An 18,766-nucleotide genomic window follows, 5' to 3' on the forward strand; every position below is an offset into this window, starting at 1 on the left:
ATGTCACTGTATCATTATATACAGTTTGAACATTAACACTGCACTAAAATGTAGGGGGAAAAAATACTTAAATAATGGACCAATTAAATGTACTGCAGACAAAATTGTACCTATATAAATGTTTTTAAAAAACAGTTTTTAGAGATTAAATATAAATGTATTGAACTTAAAAGTCTAACACAAATGAACTGTACTGAAGTGATTCTTTCGTGTACCACTAGAGGGAGCCCGCATACGACTAGTGGTGCTCGTACCACACTTGGAGAATCACTGCGCTACAAAAAATGACTACTATTCCAACATCTTACTGAGCCACTTACAGTAGTAGTAGTAGTAGTAGAAGCAGTACTATTCTTCTTCGTTTGTTTGCATGACTGCATACTGCCTCCTGGTGGCCTCGGCAGGCACACCAGAAGGAGCAGCACAATAAAGTGAATTCAGCATTAAATCATGATGCACAGACTGTTGAATTATTTATATTCTATTTAAGTTTGGAATTACTCTATGTTTTTAGAAAGTACAATATTATAGAGTGGTATTTTTCCTGATTAAAAAAAATAATTTTTTTTTTGTGTGGGGGAGGCTGGAATGAATTATTGGAATTCCGATTCATTTCATTGGAGAAAGATTTTTTGAGATAGGAGTGTTTTGAGTTACGAGCACCAGGAACAAATTAAACTTATATGTCAAGGCACCACTGTCGTTTAGATTTTGTTTCTTTTTTTTTGGTACTATTTCAGTTCGGTCTTTTCTTGTGCAGTTAGATCCTCTACGGTTGAGTTCCTTTTTTTACCGTTCTTTTGTTGAGCGATCTCTCTCATTGTTGTCGTATTTATTCGGTTCTTATTTTTCTTGTTTCTTGCTGTTTCCAGCTCCTGTTGTGGCTCCGCACATCCACTTTAGTTATTCATTCTCTCTACTTAGTTGTTTTCCGCATCAATGTTGGTCCAATATTTAGCGTGGTCGTTCAAAACAGTTGATTTCTTTACATTCGCCTTTATTATATCTTTTTTAGATTTACTGTAGATTTGACAGTACCGTGCAATTTGCGTGTATATGTGCGTGCATGTGCTAGATGCACATATGATGTGTGTTCTAGCCTCTCACAAATCTGTCGTTGCCAAAAGGTCACTCACACTCTTCTTTTCCCAATTTTAACAAGCACCTTCCTCTGCAAACGCAATAACACAAGCTGTCCCAACAGTGCTCCCTAGTGGAGCGACCCCACACAAACACTAACTGCAAGTCCAAGTTCAAGAACATTTCAACAAGTGACACATATCCCATGTGACTGTGTTTACATTCACAGAACACGTGAAACAACACGAATGCCCAAATTACACAGAAATAACTACAAACGCAACAACATTTGAACTAAACAATAATACATAAAAATACAAATATTCAACATTACACTGTGTTTTAAGTTTGTCTGGACTGACTCTTCTTCCCATTGATTAAAATGAGGGGAACATACACATTACTACACTGGCCACCATCCGAAATTCTTTTCATTATTTAATGATGAACGCACCTCTTATGTAGCGAAATTTACTCCACATCTCATTTAATGTGTATACGGCTCTAACGTAGCATACTGTATGTATTTAGTTCATATCTAATGTTGTATAAACCCCGATGTAGCATATTTACGTCATATTGTAATATTCTCTACATTAATGGAGTCAGTCTGTTAGTTATTTTGTTACTCAGTCAGATAGTCAGTCACTCATTTAGTTAGTCACTAATTTAGTATGTCAGTCAAATTTAGTAAGTCAGTCATTTAGTTAGTTACTCAGTCAGTCAGTCAGTCATTAATTTAGTTAATCAGCCATTTAGTTACTCACAAATTTGGTTAATTAGTCAGTCAGTCATTGTGTTAAACCTTCCGCCAGTTACTTAGTCAGTCAATCATTACATCAATTTCATAGTTAGCTCCTCGGTAATTTAGTTAATCAGTCTTTCAGTTAGTTAGTCAGTCTGTTAGTTAGTTAGTCATCAGTTCATCAGTCAGTCAGTCATTTAGTTAATCATTCAGTCATATAGTTCGTCAGTCAATAACTTAGTCAGCCATTTATTAGTTACTCAGTCAGTCAGTTAATCAGTCACTAATCTAATTAGTCATTTAGTTAGTCGTTTCATTAGTTATGACTTGATTGCAAAGCATGTCGGAGTGGATTTTGTTTTGTTTGGCAGCTGCCACAAACACACCTCACTTGGTCTATTTTGGACCTGCTCACCTGTTGACCTGACAGCCAAGTGTCTGCGTGTGCGTTTTACCTGTCATGTGCAGGTGGTCTCGGTGAGCGGTGATGTGCGCCGAGGTTCAGCCTCGCACACTCACAGCCCGAGACCACACAGGGCTGCGCCTCTGCGGGTAAGAAGACTTTTGCCGGCCGCCTCGCGTTCTGATCCGGTTCCGATCCGTTTGCCGCTTCTGGGAGCCCACTTGGACCGAGTAGCTTTGTTGTTTTTTTCTCCTCCGAATGGACCTGTTTTGAACCTGCAGAGCGTGGCTGTGCTTTTCATGAGGTTGAGCGACACCAAGGTGAACCCGATCTCGAGGCTCTTTTCACCGGATCCGCCTCCCCCCAGTTTGTGTTCTCCCCTCAGCTGAGCAGTTAAGTCGGGCAGCGATACGGAGGTCCCTAGCGCCACCAGCGCCGCCAAGATGTACGGCCTGTACCTGGAAGCGGTCAACGACTACATCAACGAGTCCTACGGAGAGGACGTGTGGCGGCTGATCGAGAACCGAGCAGAGATCCCACATCTCAAGTTTGTCAGGCATCAGATGTACAAGTAGGTCATGAGGACTGGACCGCTACAGTATGTCACACCTGCATTATGGAGGCTCCGTGAAGTCACCTTTCATTAAATTCATTGATGGATTGCACTTAGTGGTGTGTCCTTGTCAATAAAGTTTATTGAATGGACAGCAAGCAGCGGCAATCACTTTGTGGCAAAAAGTGATGATGAGTAGGGTTAGCAGCCAAAAGTTAACTAACTAGCTAACCGACTGACTGACTAAATAACTGCCTGATTAACTGACTCAATGCTGACATACTGACTGAATAACATTTTACTGCCAAGTAAATTACTAACCAACTGCCTGACAGACTAAATAAACTAGTAATAACAAAATTACGGACTGACTGACTATCTAACTTACTACATGACTGGCAAACTAACTGACAACTACTTGATTAACCAACTGTCTAACCAACCAACTAACTACCTAACTAACCAACTAACTAACTGACTAACCAACTAACTAACTCAGTGACTGGCTGAATAATTGACCAATTGACTAAATGACTGGCTAACTAATAATCGGACTAAGTGACTAACTAATACACAAACTAAATCACTGACTAACTACCTATCTGACTACCTACCTACCTAACTAACCATCCATAACAAAGCAACAAAATGACTGACTGACTAGGTAAATGAGCAGTCCTACAGTAAGTATCAGACTCTCATGGCTTCTCCCCCCCCAGTGACAACTTGATCCTGCGTCTGGCCAAGGCGGCAGGCGAAGTTTTGGGAAAGACGCACGACGAACTGATGTACGCCTTTGGAGTTTACATGGTCAAAAGGATCGGAAACTACGGCTATGAGCGTATCCTCAAGGTGAGCCACCCTTTCTTTACATCCATGAGATTGATTAGCCCCTCTTCTTGGACTCTTTCATTAGATTCCCAACAAGACGGTCAGGTGTATCCAATTTCACTTAATTGGTCTAAAAATGATTTATTTAGTACAAAAAAATGTATATTTGTTCATCTATCTATGCTAGTGGCATAATGTAAAGTGACCTACGGGCAATGTATAGAGTCAATTCAATGCTCTTCCAATAGATGGTAATCAGTGTATCCACTTTTTATGACATTTTTGTTTGGCGGTGTGCCGTGATAATTTTGCTGATGGGAAATACGATTCTTGGCTGACAGACATTTGGATCAGACGGCGACTTGAACATCATAGACCAAAGTGTCGTGCTGTCGTTTTGTAGGTTTTGGGTCGAAACGTGCGTGACTTCATCAACGAGCTGGACAACCTGCACGAGTATTTCCGCTTCTCCTTCCCCAAAGTGCAGCCACCCAGCTTCTGCGTGGAGGAGGAGTGCGAGACCAGTCTGACGCTGCACTACCGAAGCACACGCAAAGGATTCACGCAGTTTGTCAAAGGTCTCACCACATCAACATCAACATCAACATCGACATCGCGCCATGACAGTCATGCGCACATAAAGGCCTGGGCAATATGGCCTTAAATTAAAATCTCTTTAACAGGTTTGCTCTGCGTGTTCTCTTCTATTTTCCTTTACAGCATTCCCTTCATATTTACACTTTTTTTTAAACCTGTTCTTGATTATTCGCCTTTTTTGTGCTCAGGCCAAAGCCGCTTTTAATATAAAAGTAGTGCTTTGGCAGTGTCTAGGTGCCAAAGAACTATGGTGACGTGAGGGGAAGAGCTTCTTTTCGATAGACGTTGTGTTTTTTCACCATCCTGTGGCGTCTAGAGCAATTATAAACCTTTTGGGCATCAATTACTCAGATTTTTGCTATTCACGGCAGTTTTACAGGTGAGGCAAAATATTTTGCAACGTGGATAAATTACTTCTTTTGTAACATGTACATGGGCATCATGTCTTTGGCCATGTTCAGAGCCATTGACTACGTGACTGCCTTCCACTAGGCTACTTTCTTGTCATACGCAAAATAACGTGAAAATCATTCCACTCATGTTGTCTGTTTGTTAGCGGGAATGAGCTTTTTTTGACTTGCATTGACCCTCCCTGCAGGCCAGCTCTCTCAAGTGGGCCGTCAGTTCTACAACACGGACATCGAAGTGGAGATCTTGTCTAAGGAGGAGACGGAGAAGATGACTTATGTGGTACGTACTCAATGATGAATATGTCATCATCATCGTGAATGAGTTAAGATCAATATTGTGAGATACTGGTACACATACACACATTTAAACTGAAATGTTCATTTGAGTAAATGAAAAGAAGAAGACTGTCGCGCACAGTTCTCCAAAAAAACATGCACAGCGTGTTTGTCACCGTCAGTTAGTTTACTGGAAAAAAAGAAAACAAAGAAAATACAATTACACATATATTTAAACACCAAAATGTGCAACCAAACCATATCATTTCATCTAACGAAAGTCTGCTAGCTTAACGCTAACATGTAGTGCAAAACATCATAGATGATCTAGCTGAAATTGCCACAGTAATTATAAACCTTCAAACAAATGCTACATTAACACACACGAAGCAGCAACACATAAAAACAGAGCATACAACAAAAATCTGCTTAAAAATCCACGATATAGCATGTTGCAATACAGTATGGATACAGACGATGAAGAAAGTTGTGCTGTGTGTCAGGTGTATAAGATGAACTTTGACAACGCGGCCTTCAAGCACCGCATGCCACAGCAAAAGACGGCGCCCAGCTATGAGAAGCTTCCCATGAAGCGAGGTATCTTTTTTGACATGTTCCCCTTCAGCGTAATCTTCCGCCGCGACATGACCATGTACCGCATTGGCGACGGCCTCAAAGAGGTCTTCTCTGACCTCCAGGGCAAGAAGGTGAACGAGGAGTTCACCCTGGTCAGGCCCATGCTGGAGTTCAGCTGGGACAATGTGAGTGTCAAACGAGCCCTCACCCGTTCCCGTCCCCCCTTGTAAGCGCAGTGCCCTGACTGCTCAGTAATATGTGTACCCCCGTTCCTCCCCACTCAGATCTACACCCACCTAAACAATGTCTTTGAGCTGATGTCTAAAGCAGTGGTGGAGAGCAAACAAAAAGTCAACATTCCCAAACTCAACAAGGAGGAACCTGAAGAGAAAGAGGAAAGCGAGAAGACCAAGAGGGAAGAAGAACGAGGTATGGAGTGCTAAAAACACGCTAAAAACACACCAAGAGCCAGCCATCTGTGGAAGGTGGTGCGTGGGATAGCCTAGTCAGCTACGTACCTAGCACAATATTATACCGTGACATTATGGAACGACATCATAGCATTACATCTTCGCGTGACATCCTAGTGTTACGTCACACCATGATGTCACAATAAAACAACATACTAAGACGTCACACGTATGTCACGCTACGATGTCATGCTTTGACATCATAATAAGACAACATGCTAAGACCTCACACGTACTGTATGCCACGCATGATGTCACTGTTCCCCATCACACAGCTGTCGTTACGCCCTCTAGGTACCCTATCACTCTGTGACCAGTACCCCAACTTAAGGGCCCAGAACCAGAATATTGTGTACTGAATGAGGCCGCTCAGTGTAAACGGGTTTTCAAGAGTTCCTGCGAATCTTCTATCCAACCTCCTGACTGAGTGTTTGTGGTCCATGTAGAGCAAAAGTCTGCAGAGATGAAGGGCACAGATCAGGAATACAGCAGCACTCTGGCTCAGTACAACAGCGCGGCCAACTCAGGAGGTGAAGACATCGAGTTGCTGGCCTTCCAGACCGTCACAGGTAAGTAAAATCTGACTTTCAGCAGTTATAACAAATTCATCAATAAAACAGCCTTCTACCAGCTAAAGAACATATCCAGAGTGAAGGGTTGCATCTTCCAAGCACACCAGGAGAAGCTAACCATGCTTTTTTATCTCAAGTAGACTTGACTATTGTAATGGTCTTCTCCCCCAAAAGAGCATTCAATAGCTGCAGCTGGGGTTCTGACCAAAACAAAGAGGTCAGAACATATTACTCCAATTCTAAAGTCTCTACACTGCCTCCCGGTCAGCTATAGAATAGACTTAAAAGTTGTGGCAATGGTCTATAAATCACTAAATACTGTAGTTTAGGTACTGAATACATGGAAGAAATGCTAATGGAATATAAACACAGTGGGCATGGGACATCTACAAACTCAGGTCAGATAGTAGAGCACAGAGTTTAAACCAAACATGGTAAAGTAGTGTTCACCTGTTATGCTGCACACAAATGGAAGCAAATAGCAACAGAAGTGAGTCCGCCTTGTGAATGTTTTTAAATCTAGGTTACTGTATATTCTTTTTCCCATGCTCATAATGGACATTTTAGCACATTTTTATTTTTAAAAATTGTTTTCTTGAACTGTACATTCTTTTAGTAATTTTAGTAAGCTGTCTTTTTTTTTTTTTTTTTTTTACTTTATTTTTAAAAGCATTAAATCATTTAAAGCACAATGAGTTGTACATCTACCTTGTACTTCTATGAAATGCACTATATAAAGCTGCCTTGCCTAAAAGTAAAAACAAAAAAACAAAAATCTACTTAACTACAGTAACAAAGTAAATATGATGATGTTACCTTGTGTTCCTCTCAGGCAAATGCAGTGAGACAATCTTTGAGGACATGAGAGAGCCCCCCAAAAAGCCTCTCCACCTGAAGGGCCAGATGAAGTACGTTCCCCAATGGGACTCTCTCATCTTCCTGGGGACGCCCATGTAAGGCCACCACCATGCGCTCTCATGTCTCCACTCCCCCTTCTCGGCCTTGAGGTGACCTCCCGACCTTCTCGTCCTCCTTGTGCAGCATTGAGACGGTGGAAGACATGATCAAAATGGGTGTCTACGTCAATGACTTGAACCTGCACGACTCAAGCCGAGAGCTGATCCTGGCCGGGACGCAGCAGTCGGCCGAGCTGCTGCTGGCCCTGGATCAGGTGAGGAATTTAGGCTAGGAGAAACTGCTTAAACAAACTACAGATGGGAAAGCACTTTGAGATGAGTCCAGGAAAGTTTCTCTGTTTATGTTCTATAGAACAAGATGAGGGTTGACTGTAGTTCCGAAAAAGTCGTATATTAAAAAAATAATAATAATAATAAAAAATAAGTCATAGTTCCAAAAAAAGGTCATACTTTCAAATAAGAGCTCTATATTTTTACAAAAAAGGGTAGCATCTTTGTGAAAGTCTTATATTTTTTAGGGAAAAATGTTTAATATTTTAAGTTTTTTGTGTTCAATAGAAAGATTTGCCAGTCCAATGGCTACTTGCGAATCGATGAGGTTGCTTGTAGTTCCAAACTCGTATACATAAGAGATCTGAAAAAGTTGTCAATTTTCCAAAACTTGTATAATTTTGATAAAAAGGAGTATATTTCCGAAATTAAGTTGTAGTTCTGAAAATTGTTTTCATATTTTCTAAGTCATATATTAACAAGCGGCATGGTGGACGACTGGTTAGAGAGTCTGCCTCACAGACTCTAAATTGCCCGTAGGTGTGAATGTGAGTGCAGATGGTTCCTTGTTTTTTGTATGTGTCCTGCGATTGGCTGGCAACCAATTCAGGGTGTACCCTGCCTCCTGCCCAGATAGCTGGGTTAGGCTCCAGCACTCCCGCGACCCTTTTTTTAAAGTTGTTACGGAGGCGGCACGGTGGCCGACTGGTTAGAGCGTCAGCCTCACAGTTCTGAGGACCCGGGTTCAGTCCCCGGCCCCGCCTGTGTGGAGTTTGCATTTTCTCCCCGTGTGGGTTTTCTCCGGGCACTCCGGTTTCCTCCCACATCCCAAAAACATGCATTAATTGGAGACTCTAAAATGGCCCGTAGGTGTGACTGTGAGTGCGAATGGTTGTTTGTTTGTTTGTATGTGCCCTGCGATTGGCTGGCAACCAGTTCAGGGTGTACCCCGCCTGCTGCCCGATGACAGCTGGGATAGGCTACAGCACGCCCGCGACCCTAGTGAGGAGAAGCGGCTCAGAAAATGGATGGATGGAGTATACTTTAGGAAAAAAAACTTTTTGTGAAAGGTTGGTGAGTGGCGAATCAGCGAGTGTTTACTGTCCTCTGACCAGGTGAGCCCTGGTGGATCATTCCGGATTCACTCTGCTATCCTTGAGGACAATGGAGATTGTCAGCATTGGAGAAGAAGCGAGAACTGCAGTATAACGTGACTATTTGATCTTGTAGGAACAACAAAAGTACGCTCAGCTGCAGGAGATCATCAAGAAGCTGGACGAAGAGAAGAAGCGCGGAGACTCCTTGCTGTACGCCATGATCCCCAAAGCAGTGGCCGACCGCCTCAGGAAGGGAATCACCGCCCTGGAGACATGTCAGGTACGCTGTGAGCCTTGGACTTGGATCAACCGTAGCCATCTTCTGGGATTATTGACGGTGGTGTTTTCACATTGATCTGCTTGTTATTGGCGGTGGCGAGGCCCGGGAAGGGGTTGATGGGAGCGGATCATTACAGTCATTGTTGCTGTCATCGTGGGACTATTAGTTGGTAATATCCCTCAGCCCCTTTGTCCTGTTTTCTCGCTCTATCTCTGCTCTCTCACTCTGTCTCTCCATCTCAACCCATACGGCCGAAACAGACGGTTGCCCCACAGAGCCTGGGTTCTGTTGGAGGTTGCTTCCTCAGAGAGTGTCTCCTTGACTCCATTGCCAAGTGGGGTTCAGTTGGTTTTCTTTCATGGTTGAGGAGTACGATTTTTGACCTTCTTAACGTGTAGAGTGCCTTAAAATTACTTCAGTTGTGAACTGGCGCTGGAGAAATAAAATTAACTAAACTTGACTTTGGTCGGTACGTTCCAGGTCTTTCCAGACGTGACCATCCTGTTCAGCGATGTGGTCAAGTTCAATGAGATCTGCATCCACATCACACCCATGCAGGTGGTGGACATGCTCAACGAGATCTACATCGTCTTTGACACGCTCAGTGAGAAGCACAACGTCTACAAGGTGGGCTCCTCACGCACCTTCTTCATGAGACCATCAATCGATCGTCAGTCAGACGTTGGACTAGGGCAGGGATGTCAAACTTGGCCTCATGATAGTTATGGTTGCCTTTAGGGGCAAGTTATAATGTCTAATGTATATAGGGATGAAATGGATTATAATTTTTTTGATACGAAACTAGTTTTAAACAGGAGTCATGGGAAAATTGTGGCAAGGTTTCGCACCCACGGTCCTCAAGTTTGACACCTGTGGATTAGGGCCTCATGTGCAATGCCCACAGACACGATGAATATCAAGACTGTCTGGTTTACGTGGGTTGTAGGTGGAAACCATTCGTGACGCCTACATGGTGGTGGCGGGCGTGCCCAACAAGACCACCTTCCATGCGCATCACATCTGCGACATGGCCCTGGACATGCTGAGCTCCATCGACCACCTGAAGGACCCGTCCACGGGGGACAACATCCAGATCCGAGTGGGTGAGTGCAACCACCGCAACTTCTTCTTGATGTTGCATAATTGCTGGCGTCAGGCCAAAACCTCCTCGCTTGAAATTTGGTCAATTTCATATTTTTTTCACAAATCTGTGCTATTGGTCAGTCCCCACACGGGTATATTGTTTTTACAAATGACTAACCAATACTAAGTGTTGAAAATAGCCAGCTCCTTTTTGACAATGAAATGTTAATGGCTCAACATGTATCGAGATATGTTACATATTTACCCCCTCCTTCCACATTTTTCAACTCATTTAAAACATTCAAAATTAAAAATGTTCAGCTTATTCAGGGCATCTTTGAAACAATTAAATTCACAAATTTGGAAATGTATCATAATTCCACATTTTCCATGACCACATCCCCATATTAATGGAGATCTTTTGCATATGTACCGCTTCCGTCTATATTTTGCAACCAATTTAAACCATTCCAACTTCAAACGGTTCAGCACATTCAGTTAATCAACTATCACACTCCCCAAATTCCTGCATATTTCAGTATTCCACATTTCCCACTCAATTCCCAAATTTCTGGTGACATTTTACAAATGTACCTCTATCATCTAAATATATTTTTTTTCACATCTGACATTCAGCATTTCTTCCATTGGAATTAATTCCCCATCATTTCAGTCCAGCGACATCTCTTCAGCATTCCCACACCATTTCTTCAGAACTTGCACTGTCTAGTTTTGTTTCTTGTATCCATGGATGGATGCCATATCTGCTGGTGTTGTGGTGCAGGTATCCACTCGGGAATGGTGGTGGCCGGTGTGGTGGGCCTGAAGATGCCTCGCTATTGTCTCTTTGGTGATACGGTCAACACCGCCTCCAGGATGGAGAGCAATGGCGTGGTGACTACACTGACATAAATCAGTCATTCGAGAACAGTGGTTCTCAAGCTGGGGTCCCTCAGGAATCCGCAAGCTGTAGCTTGAGGGTCCGCAAAATAATTTGCAATACATTATTAGATTTTATCATTTTAAAAAAGGGAATCTGTTTTCTATTTATTTTTCGAATTTTATATTATCAAGAAAAAATATATTTTAGGAGAATGGAGTCACATTTGTGGAGAAGAAAAAATTGGATTTTAGGGGGATGAAAAGCCTTATTTTTTTTCAAGATAAAGTGTTAATATTACAAGAATAAAGTTGTATTTTTTTTAAAGGATTACAGGAATAAATGGTTTTTTTTTTTTAGAACAAAAGGTGCATTTTTTCGAACAATAGGCATACCTTTTGGGTGAATATAGTCCTTTTTTTTTTTTTTAGAGGAATTAGTCTTTTCCAGAGTAAGAGGTGTAATATTACGAGAATAAACAAATTATATTTCTGAAATTCACTATTATATTTCTGAAATTTCGTCCCTTGTTAAACATTGACTTTAATATCATGATATTACAACTGTATGTTGAAAAAACAACTTTATTCTCGTAAGGTTACGATTTTTTTTATCCAAATAAAATGTATCTTTGTTCTTGCAAAGATTACAACTTCTTTTACTGGGGTGAATAAAGCATTGATCTATAACATGAAAAAATAAAATAAAATAAATGAATCCATATGGCATTTAGGGGTACACATCGTAGTACTGTATAATTAACATTACGATTATGAGGGGCTCCTTCTAAAATTGTTTGCAAGAAGTCCCTGGACCCCAAAGGTTTCAGAACCCCTGCTCGTGAAGAATAAACCTTCTACATGCTATGTGTGTGCGCGTGTGTGTGTGTGTACAGGGTATGCAGATACACATCAGCCAGACCACCAAAGACCACCTGGAACACGAGCCATACATCATTGAGGAGAGGGGCAAGATCTTTGTCAAGGTCAACACCTTCTCCTTGTGGCTACTCAGTCTGGGCAACTTAGCCATTTTGTTGCGAGATTTAACAATTTATTCAACCACTCCAGCGACTATATTAATAAATAAATAAATAAAACGCAACTAGCAAAAAATACTGCCAATGAAGCCCCACCCCAATAAAGAAAGCACTCGTTCAGATATGGATGTATTTTTGCTGGTGGAGGCAGCACTTCATTTCCAAGCAACCCAGTTACACTTTGGGTAAAGTGATTCTCAAAGTGTGGTACACGAAGGAATCACTGAAATAAGTACAATTAAAACTGACAAGAGTTAATACAATAAACAAAATCAAAAACAGAATGGAGCTTGTAGCTATTCATACAATCTTTTGAAACTTTTTTTTTTTTTTTAAATCCAGTACATTTCTTTACTTTATTTGTACAGCGCATGTATTACTTTTCATGGACTGTAACATTTTAATACAGTTCAGTTGTATTTAACTTTTAAGTACAATACATTTGCATTTAATCCTTAATAACTTATTATTTTAAAAAACTAAGTGCATTTTTTAACTTATTTTAAATCACTACATTGCATTTTGTACTTTTCATGTACAGTACATAGATCAGTTTTTTTATGTACAGTACACTTTTAAGTGCAGTTCAGTTATATTTCCTTTTTAAGAACTTGTTTGTTTAGATAAATCTATTGAAGTAAACTTTATTTATTATGCAACTTTTATTTGCATTAGATTTTATTGAAATCATTCATCAAGTAGTGTTTTTATTTTCTTATAAGTGCAATGTGAATGTTCTAACTGTCCGTAATGTTACAATGGTTTACAATAATATTAAAAATACCTTTTAGGAATAAAGCCTCTGCTTCATTTTTGACAAATATTTATGACCCTAGTGAGGATAAAGCGGTACAGAAAATGGATGGATGGATGGATTTTTTTTGTGGTACTTGGACAGTATTGTTATATTTATGTTTTGTTAGTAGGCGGCATGGCGAGCGACTGGTTAGAGTGTCTTCCTCACAGTTCTGAGGACCGGGGTTCATCCCCGGTCCCGCCTGTGTGGAGTTTGCATGTTCTCCCCGTGCCTGCGTGGGTTTTCTCCGGGTACTTCAGTTTCCTCCCACATCCCAAAACATGCATGGTAGGTTGATTGAAGACTCTAAATTGCCCGTAGGTGTGAATGTGAGTGCGAAAGGTTGTTTGTTTCTATGTACCCTGCGATTGACTGGCAACCGCTTCAGGGTGTACCCCGCCTCCTGCCCGATGACAGCTGGGATAGGCTCCAGCATTCCCGCGACCCTTGTGAGGATAAGCGGCTTGGAAAATGGATGGATGGATATTTTGTTAGTCGGTAGTGGTGTGAAAAACGTTGCTTTCAAGATTGCCCTTTATTTATTTACGTTCTGTTCACATATTGTATGCTCTATGTATGACCTGCTAACACGGTGCATTGCAGGGTAAAGGCTACATGAAGACGTATTGGCTGAAGGGAAAGAAAGATCTTTCCTTCAAGACTCCAGCAGAGTTGCGCTACAGCAGCGAGCAGAAGAACTCTGAAGACAAAAGCTCGAATGGGTTAGTGAAGGACTTTAGATATATAGTACATCCCAGGTTACTCTTTAAAGGAGAAAAATAATGATTTCTTTTTCACAATTTACAAGATATATGACATACTTTAATAAAAACACACGCTGACATTAGCCTGTTTTGAGGGGGTGGTCCTGTCCCATGTAAGTGTATCGCCCCCACATATACTACTGGGCGAATGACGATTTTGTTACCATGACGACCGAAGGCAGAGTTACGGCATTGCGAGCGACTTCTACTTGCAGAAGAGGAGTCCACAGTGTGTAAAAAAAAAAATTTTCCCTGTTGGAAGCAGCACTTCATCAGCAAGCTGGTGAATTATAATGAATATGGTGTTGCTTAAAAATGGCTCTGGACCTTCACCTAAACTAAGATGAGTCATAAGATGAGAAACTCGGCATTGTAAAGGGTTATTACGTAAATTAGCCACACTTTTATGTCACATTAGGGCTGAAAATGAGAACAACTCACGTGCAGACACGTTTTTAGAGGCAGAGAGCTGCCTTGAGATACAAGTTTAATTTGTTCCATGACTTGATTTGTTCCAAAAAAAAACTTGTAACCCAAATCATCTTTCCCCATTTAAATGAATGGAACTGCAATTAATTGGTTCCAGCCTCCCCCCCCAAAACAAAAATTTAACAGAAAAATAGCTTTACACAATATTGTACTTTATGAAAACATAAAAAAATTACACAATTGAATAAAATTTAAAAAATGTAATTTTGTTTTTTTTTTTTTTGGTTCACCACATGGATATACATGGAAACATTCCAACTCCTCAGTTGCCCGCAATAATATTAGTAGTTCCTTCCAGAGGATAAAGAATATATGACTGTGAATATTGTTATATTATCTGTCAAGTTGTGTTCACTGCACCATACAGTACTCGTATCTCAAAAGTCAAAGCAAAAAATAAATAAATAGGCGAAAGACAGCTTGTATCTCGAAAGTCATAGTTCGAGTCACTCGTACCTCAAGGCACCACTGTAGTTAGCTAGCAAAAGATTTACTTGGTTGTTTGATTTCACACTTGATGGGTGTGCAGGCACTCCAGACACACACATTAGCAACTTTGTTGCTTAACTGAGCAGTGTTTCTAAACTCTCTAGCGACAATTTTTCAAAAATGTAAAATTTTCCCATGTGACTATTTTAACTCTGCCCTGCAATGATGTATTTGTCAGCTCCACGAGCACCAACACCAAGCACATTTCCTCCAGCCAACCCATCAGGGGTGGCGAGGAGCAGGCGGAGGGCATGCTCAGCCCCAGCGACCTCCCCCAGGATGCCCTGCCGCCGCCGGAGTCCGCCAGCGAGCTCCTGGACGGGCAGGGTGATCTCCAGGAGAAGGAGAGGTCCAAAAAAACTAAGAACAACAAGGGCGCCAAGGCGGAGGCGGGGCAGGGGAACGTGGCGTCGGAGCTGGGGCCGCCCGCCGACGGCCCCGAGAACCCGGGACCCCTCCTCAACATGAAGAGGAACAGCTTCCGGCAGCAGTACGTCAAGCTCCCCGCCAACCTGCCCATTCGGAGCGCCTCCTGTATTCTCCTGTGAGCCCAGGACACCATGACATTATTATGATGTCATAACATCACAACGTCACGATAACAGGGTGTGTCATGATGTTGTGACGTTGAGAAACAAGGTATGGAAAGCCGTTTTAAGCATTTATTCGATATCCTTGATATTCAGCTTCAGGTCTTCGGCCTTACGAGTAAGACAAACTGTTATATGCGCAACCTACTTCCAAATTCGGCAAAAAAAGCACTTCCTCCTCTCTCAGGTCAATGGCGAAAGGGAACCAAAGGAACATTAAACGTCTATAATGTCTTTTTTTAAACACTTGATGTCAACACAGAGCCATCAAATATTACAATATTCGATGTTTAGGCTTCGTTCCTGTTTACATATATTATTATTGTATAAATAAATGATAGACTTGTATTTAACTTTTGTCCGAAGACAACAGCCATAAACAAAAACCTTTGCAAGTTCGGCTTCAAAACAATGATGTCATCAAACCAGTCATGCTTAGTAGTGTAGCATACACAGAATGTCAGCTATCCACTTTTCCGCGTTTGGTCACTTTCGGGCTACTAGTACGTACCTAAACCTTACTACTAAACTACTGTGCTGAACTCGTAACACTACTACACCCAACTAGTAAGCATGTCACACACTAGTAGCTTCCTTATCAGGAATATCGAATAAATGCTCATACAGTTACTAGTGAGGCTAGTACTTCTAGTAATACTGTATTATAAAATTCTACAAGTTAACATCTTGAACTTCACTAGCAGTGGGTAGAACCAAGTCTTTTCAAAAATTGTTGATTTATTAAAACTTATAATTTATTTTAAATGTTTTTAATTCTGCAAAGTTATGTGCACACAAACACAATGATCACTTTATTTAAAAAAAAAACAATGGTAACGTTTTTACCATTTTTACAATAATAATAAAATGTACGATTTGTTTTTGGGCAATGAAATAAACCTCTTTCAGGCAAACATACTTGAATTGACTGAGCCTAGACATGTCAACTGTGTTGTTGAAAGTAAGCAAAGCAAAGCAAATTTATTTATATTGCGCATTTCATACACAAGGTAACTCAATGTGCTTTACATGATTAAAAGCATTTAAAAAAAAAAAAAAAAAAAGAAAGAAAACAGATTATAAACATTTAAAACAAATAGAAAAAAAAAATAAACCTGCTCTGACCTCTTTGTTCGGGTCAGAACCCAAGCCGCAGCATTCTGAATGAGGTGCAGCTGTTTAATGCTCTTTTTAGGGAGTCCAGTCAGAAGACCATTACAATTGTCAAGTCTACTTGAGATAAAAGCATGGATGAGCTTCTCCTGGTCTGCTTGACACATGCAAGCCTTCACTCTGGATATGTTCTTCAGATGGTAGAAGGCAGTTTTAGTAATTGATTTGATATGACAGTTGAAAGTCAGGTCGGAATCTATCAGAACAGACTTGGTTTCAGACTTGGTCTTTGGTTTTTAAAGAGTTTGACTCCAGGTATTTACTAACAGCAATTATCTTTTGTTTATTGCCAAAAACAATTATCTCAGTTTTGTTGTGGTTTAATTGAAGAAGATTTTAGCTCATCCAGATATTTATCTGTTTTAGACACATGATGATTCTGATTATTGTTATAATGAGTGAGACATTCTACTTCTTCTTGTATATGATAGATTGTATTTATATAAAATGGATGGACAGCCTCTATGCATGTGTGCATGTGTTTGTTTGCATCGTTCAGAAACTTTGGCACTCAAGGGCCACATTTAATTTTTTAAATCAGATGAATGCGACTTGACAAATGGGTCATTTGTAGATGAAAAGTAAGATGTCAAATATGTCAAATAATTGATTTGAACCTTAAGATAATAATCATTCAAATTTGTTGCAAAGAAAAAAAACTTGAGCTCCTGACGTCACTCACTAGACCACGCCCCTTAAACACGTCAACACCCAGGCATCTATTGGCTTGATTACACGTTATTTATTTTTTTTTATTACATTTTATTATGTTTTTACATGCTGTCGCTAGAGTAAAGTGAAAAAAAAATGGAACACTTAAGGTACTCTAATGCCCTCGCTTATGGGCAAGGAGAGCCACAGTTGCCGATGCACTTTCAGCGGGACGGTCGAACACAAAAGAGGCAACAAACGAGAACACTCGCAAAGGAGCTGTTGTAGGCCACAACTAAAGCCCAGACACTCACATGCAGACGAACAATCGATTCCACCTCACTCACTTGGCCACGCCCCTTAAAGGCACACTTAAAGGCACTTCCTTCCGGCTCGGATAAAATGTCAGAGCAGGAAACCTGGACAAAGCACCCATAGGAACTTTAAACGTCTACAATGTCTTTTGTTTTACACAACAAGATGTCTTCAAGAGCAACCAAAGATGACAATATCCCATGTTTAGGCTACGTTTGTGTTTACATATATAACCTTTTTCCAAATACTTAATAAAACGACATTTTAGCAAGTTCGGCTTCAAAGCATGTCATTAACTGTTTTTTTTTGTTGTTTTTTTCTTTTGCCATTTATCGCAGCATACACAGGAAGAACACAAACCTTTATTCCGGGTTTGGTCACGTAATGTTCCGCAAATAGTGGATTACATTTCTTTACATTCTTTTTCTTAAATGTTTTTTGAAAATTTTATTCGTGAGGCTCATCCGCAACACAAATCAGGTTATTTATTTATCATTAAAGCTAAGTCTGAGTGTTTTGTTGTTTTTTACATTGCAATATTTTGTATTAATATTAGCCTCACAGTTCTGAGGACCGGGGTCTCCCGCCTGTGTGGAGTTTGCATGTTCTCCCCGTGCCTGCGTGGGTTTTCTCCGGGTACTCCGGTTTCCTCCCACATCCCAAAAACATGCATGTATTGGAGACTCTAAATTGCCCGTAGGTGTGAATGTGAGTGCGAATGGTTGTTTGTTTGTATGTGCCCTGTGATTGGCTGGAAACCAGTTCAGGGTGTACCCCGCCTCCTGCCCGATGACAGCTGGGATAGGCTCCAGCACGCCCGCGACCCTAGTGAGGAGAAGCGGCTCAGAAAATGGATGGATAGATGGATGGATGGAGTAAATAGCTAATTTTTGTACACTTCTATGGCCATTAAGAACGTTATTGTTGTCATAGTAACTCCATGACACTGTAACCAATGTGGACTAAAGTGCTGCATACGAGCATTTCAAACACACACACACGCATGCGCACGCATACGCAGGCACACGCACACACAAGCAAACACACCCAGATATTGTTGATATTGTCGCACGCACGCCAAAGTTTCCGCGTGAGATGTCATTACGCGATAAAGAGGAAGCCGACAGGAAACCGCTTAAGCACTACTTCCTGTCTGTTGCTGTGGCAACAGGCCTGCTTCTGCTGCTGCCCAGCCACTCGCTCATTTGCGTCGGTAAGACAAAGAGGCAGGTGTGCTCGGGGGGTCCGCGGTGGGCACGGGCCCGCTGACTCTTATAGCCTCTTAGCGCAGCAGCTGCAGCACCACGCGACCGCTAACGCCAACATCTGGCAGTAATTATCATGCCGGTGGGAGGGGGACCTTAATGATCCCAGTGTCCACACAGCTGCATTTCATTCACGCATGACCACACCATCACAG

At 41.2% G+C, this 18,766-nt stretch overlaps 1 protein-coding gene across 1 annotated transcript; it reads left to right on the plus strand.

The window, feature by feature from the left end:
• The first annotated feature begins 811 nt into the window (after positions 1–811).
• On the plus strand, positions 812–16,845 carry LOC133480123 (soluble guanylate cyclase 88E-like). Its single transcript, XM_061777805.1, has 16 exons — positions 812–2,799; positions 3,501–3,633; positions 4,016–4,190; positions 4,808–4,899; positions 5,399–5,656; positions 5,756–5,900; positions 6,388–6,510; positions 7,346–7,466; positions 7,555–7,684; positions 8,931–9,077; positions 9,558–9,704; positions 10,024–10,180; positions 10,945–11,054; positions 11,936–12,025; positions 13,479–13,597; positions 14,796–16,845. The coding sequence occupies exons 1-16, from the start codon at positions 2,672–2,674 to the stop codon at positions 15,163–15,165; spliced, it is 2,445 nt and encodes an 814-aa protein (XP_061633789.1). The 5' UTR covers positions 812–2,671; the 3' UTR covers positions 15,166–16,845.
• Positions 16,846–18,766: the final 1,921 nt, after the last annotated feature.

Source organism: Phyllopteryx taeniolatus, chromosome 6 (genome assembly GCF_024500385.1).
Source record: "Phyllopteryx taeniolatus isolate TA_2022b chromosome 6, UOR_Ptae_1.2, whole genome shotgun sequence".
NCBI classification, from domain to species: Eukaryota; Metazoa; Chordata; class Actinopteri; order Syngnathiformes; family Syngnathidae; genus Phyllopteryx; species Phyllopteryx taeniolatus.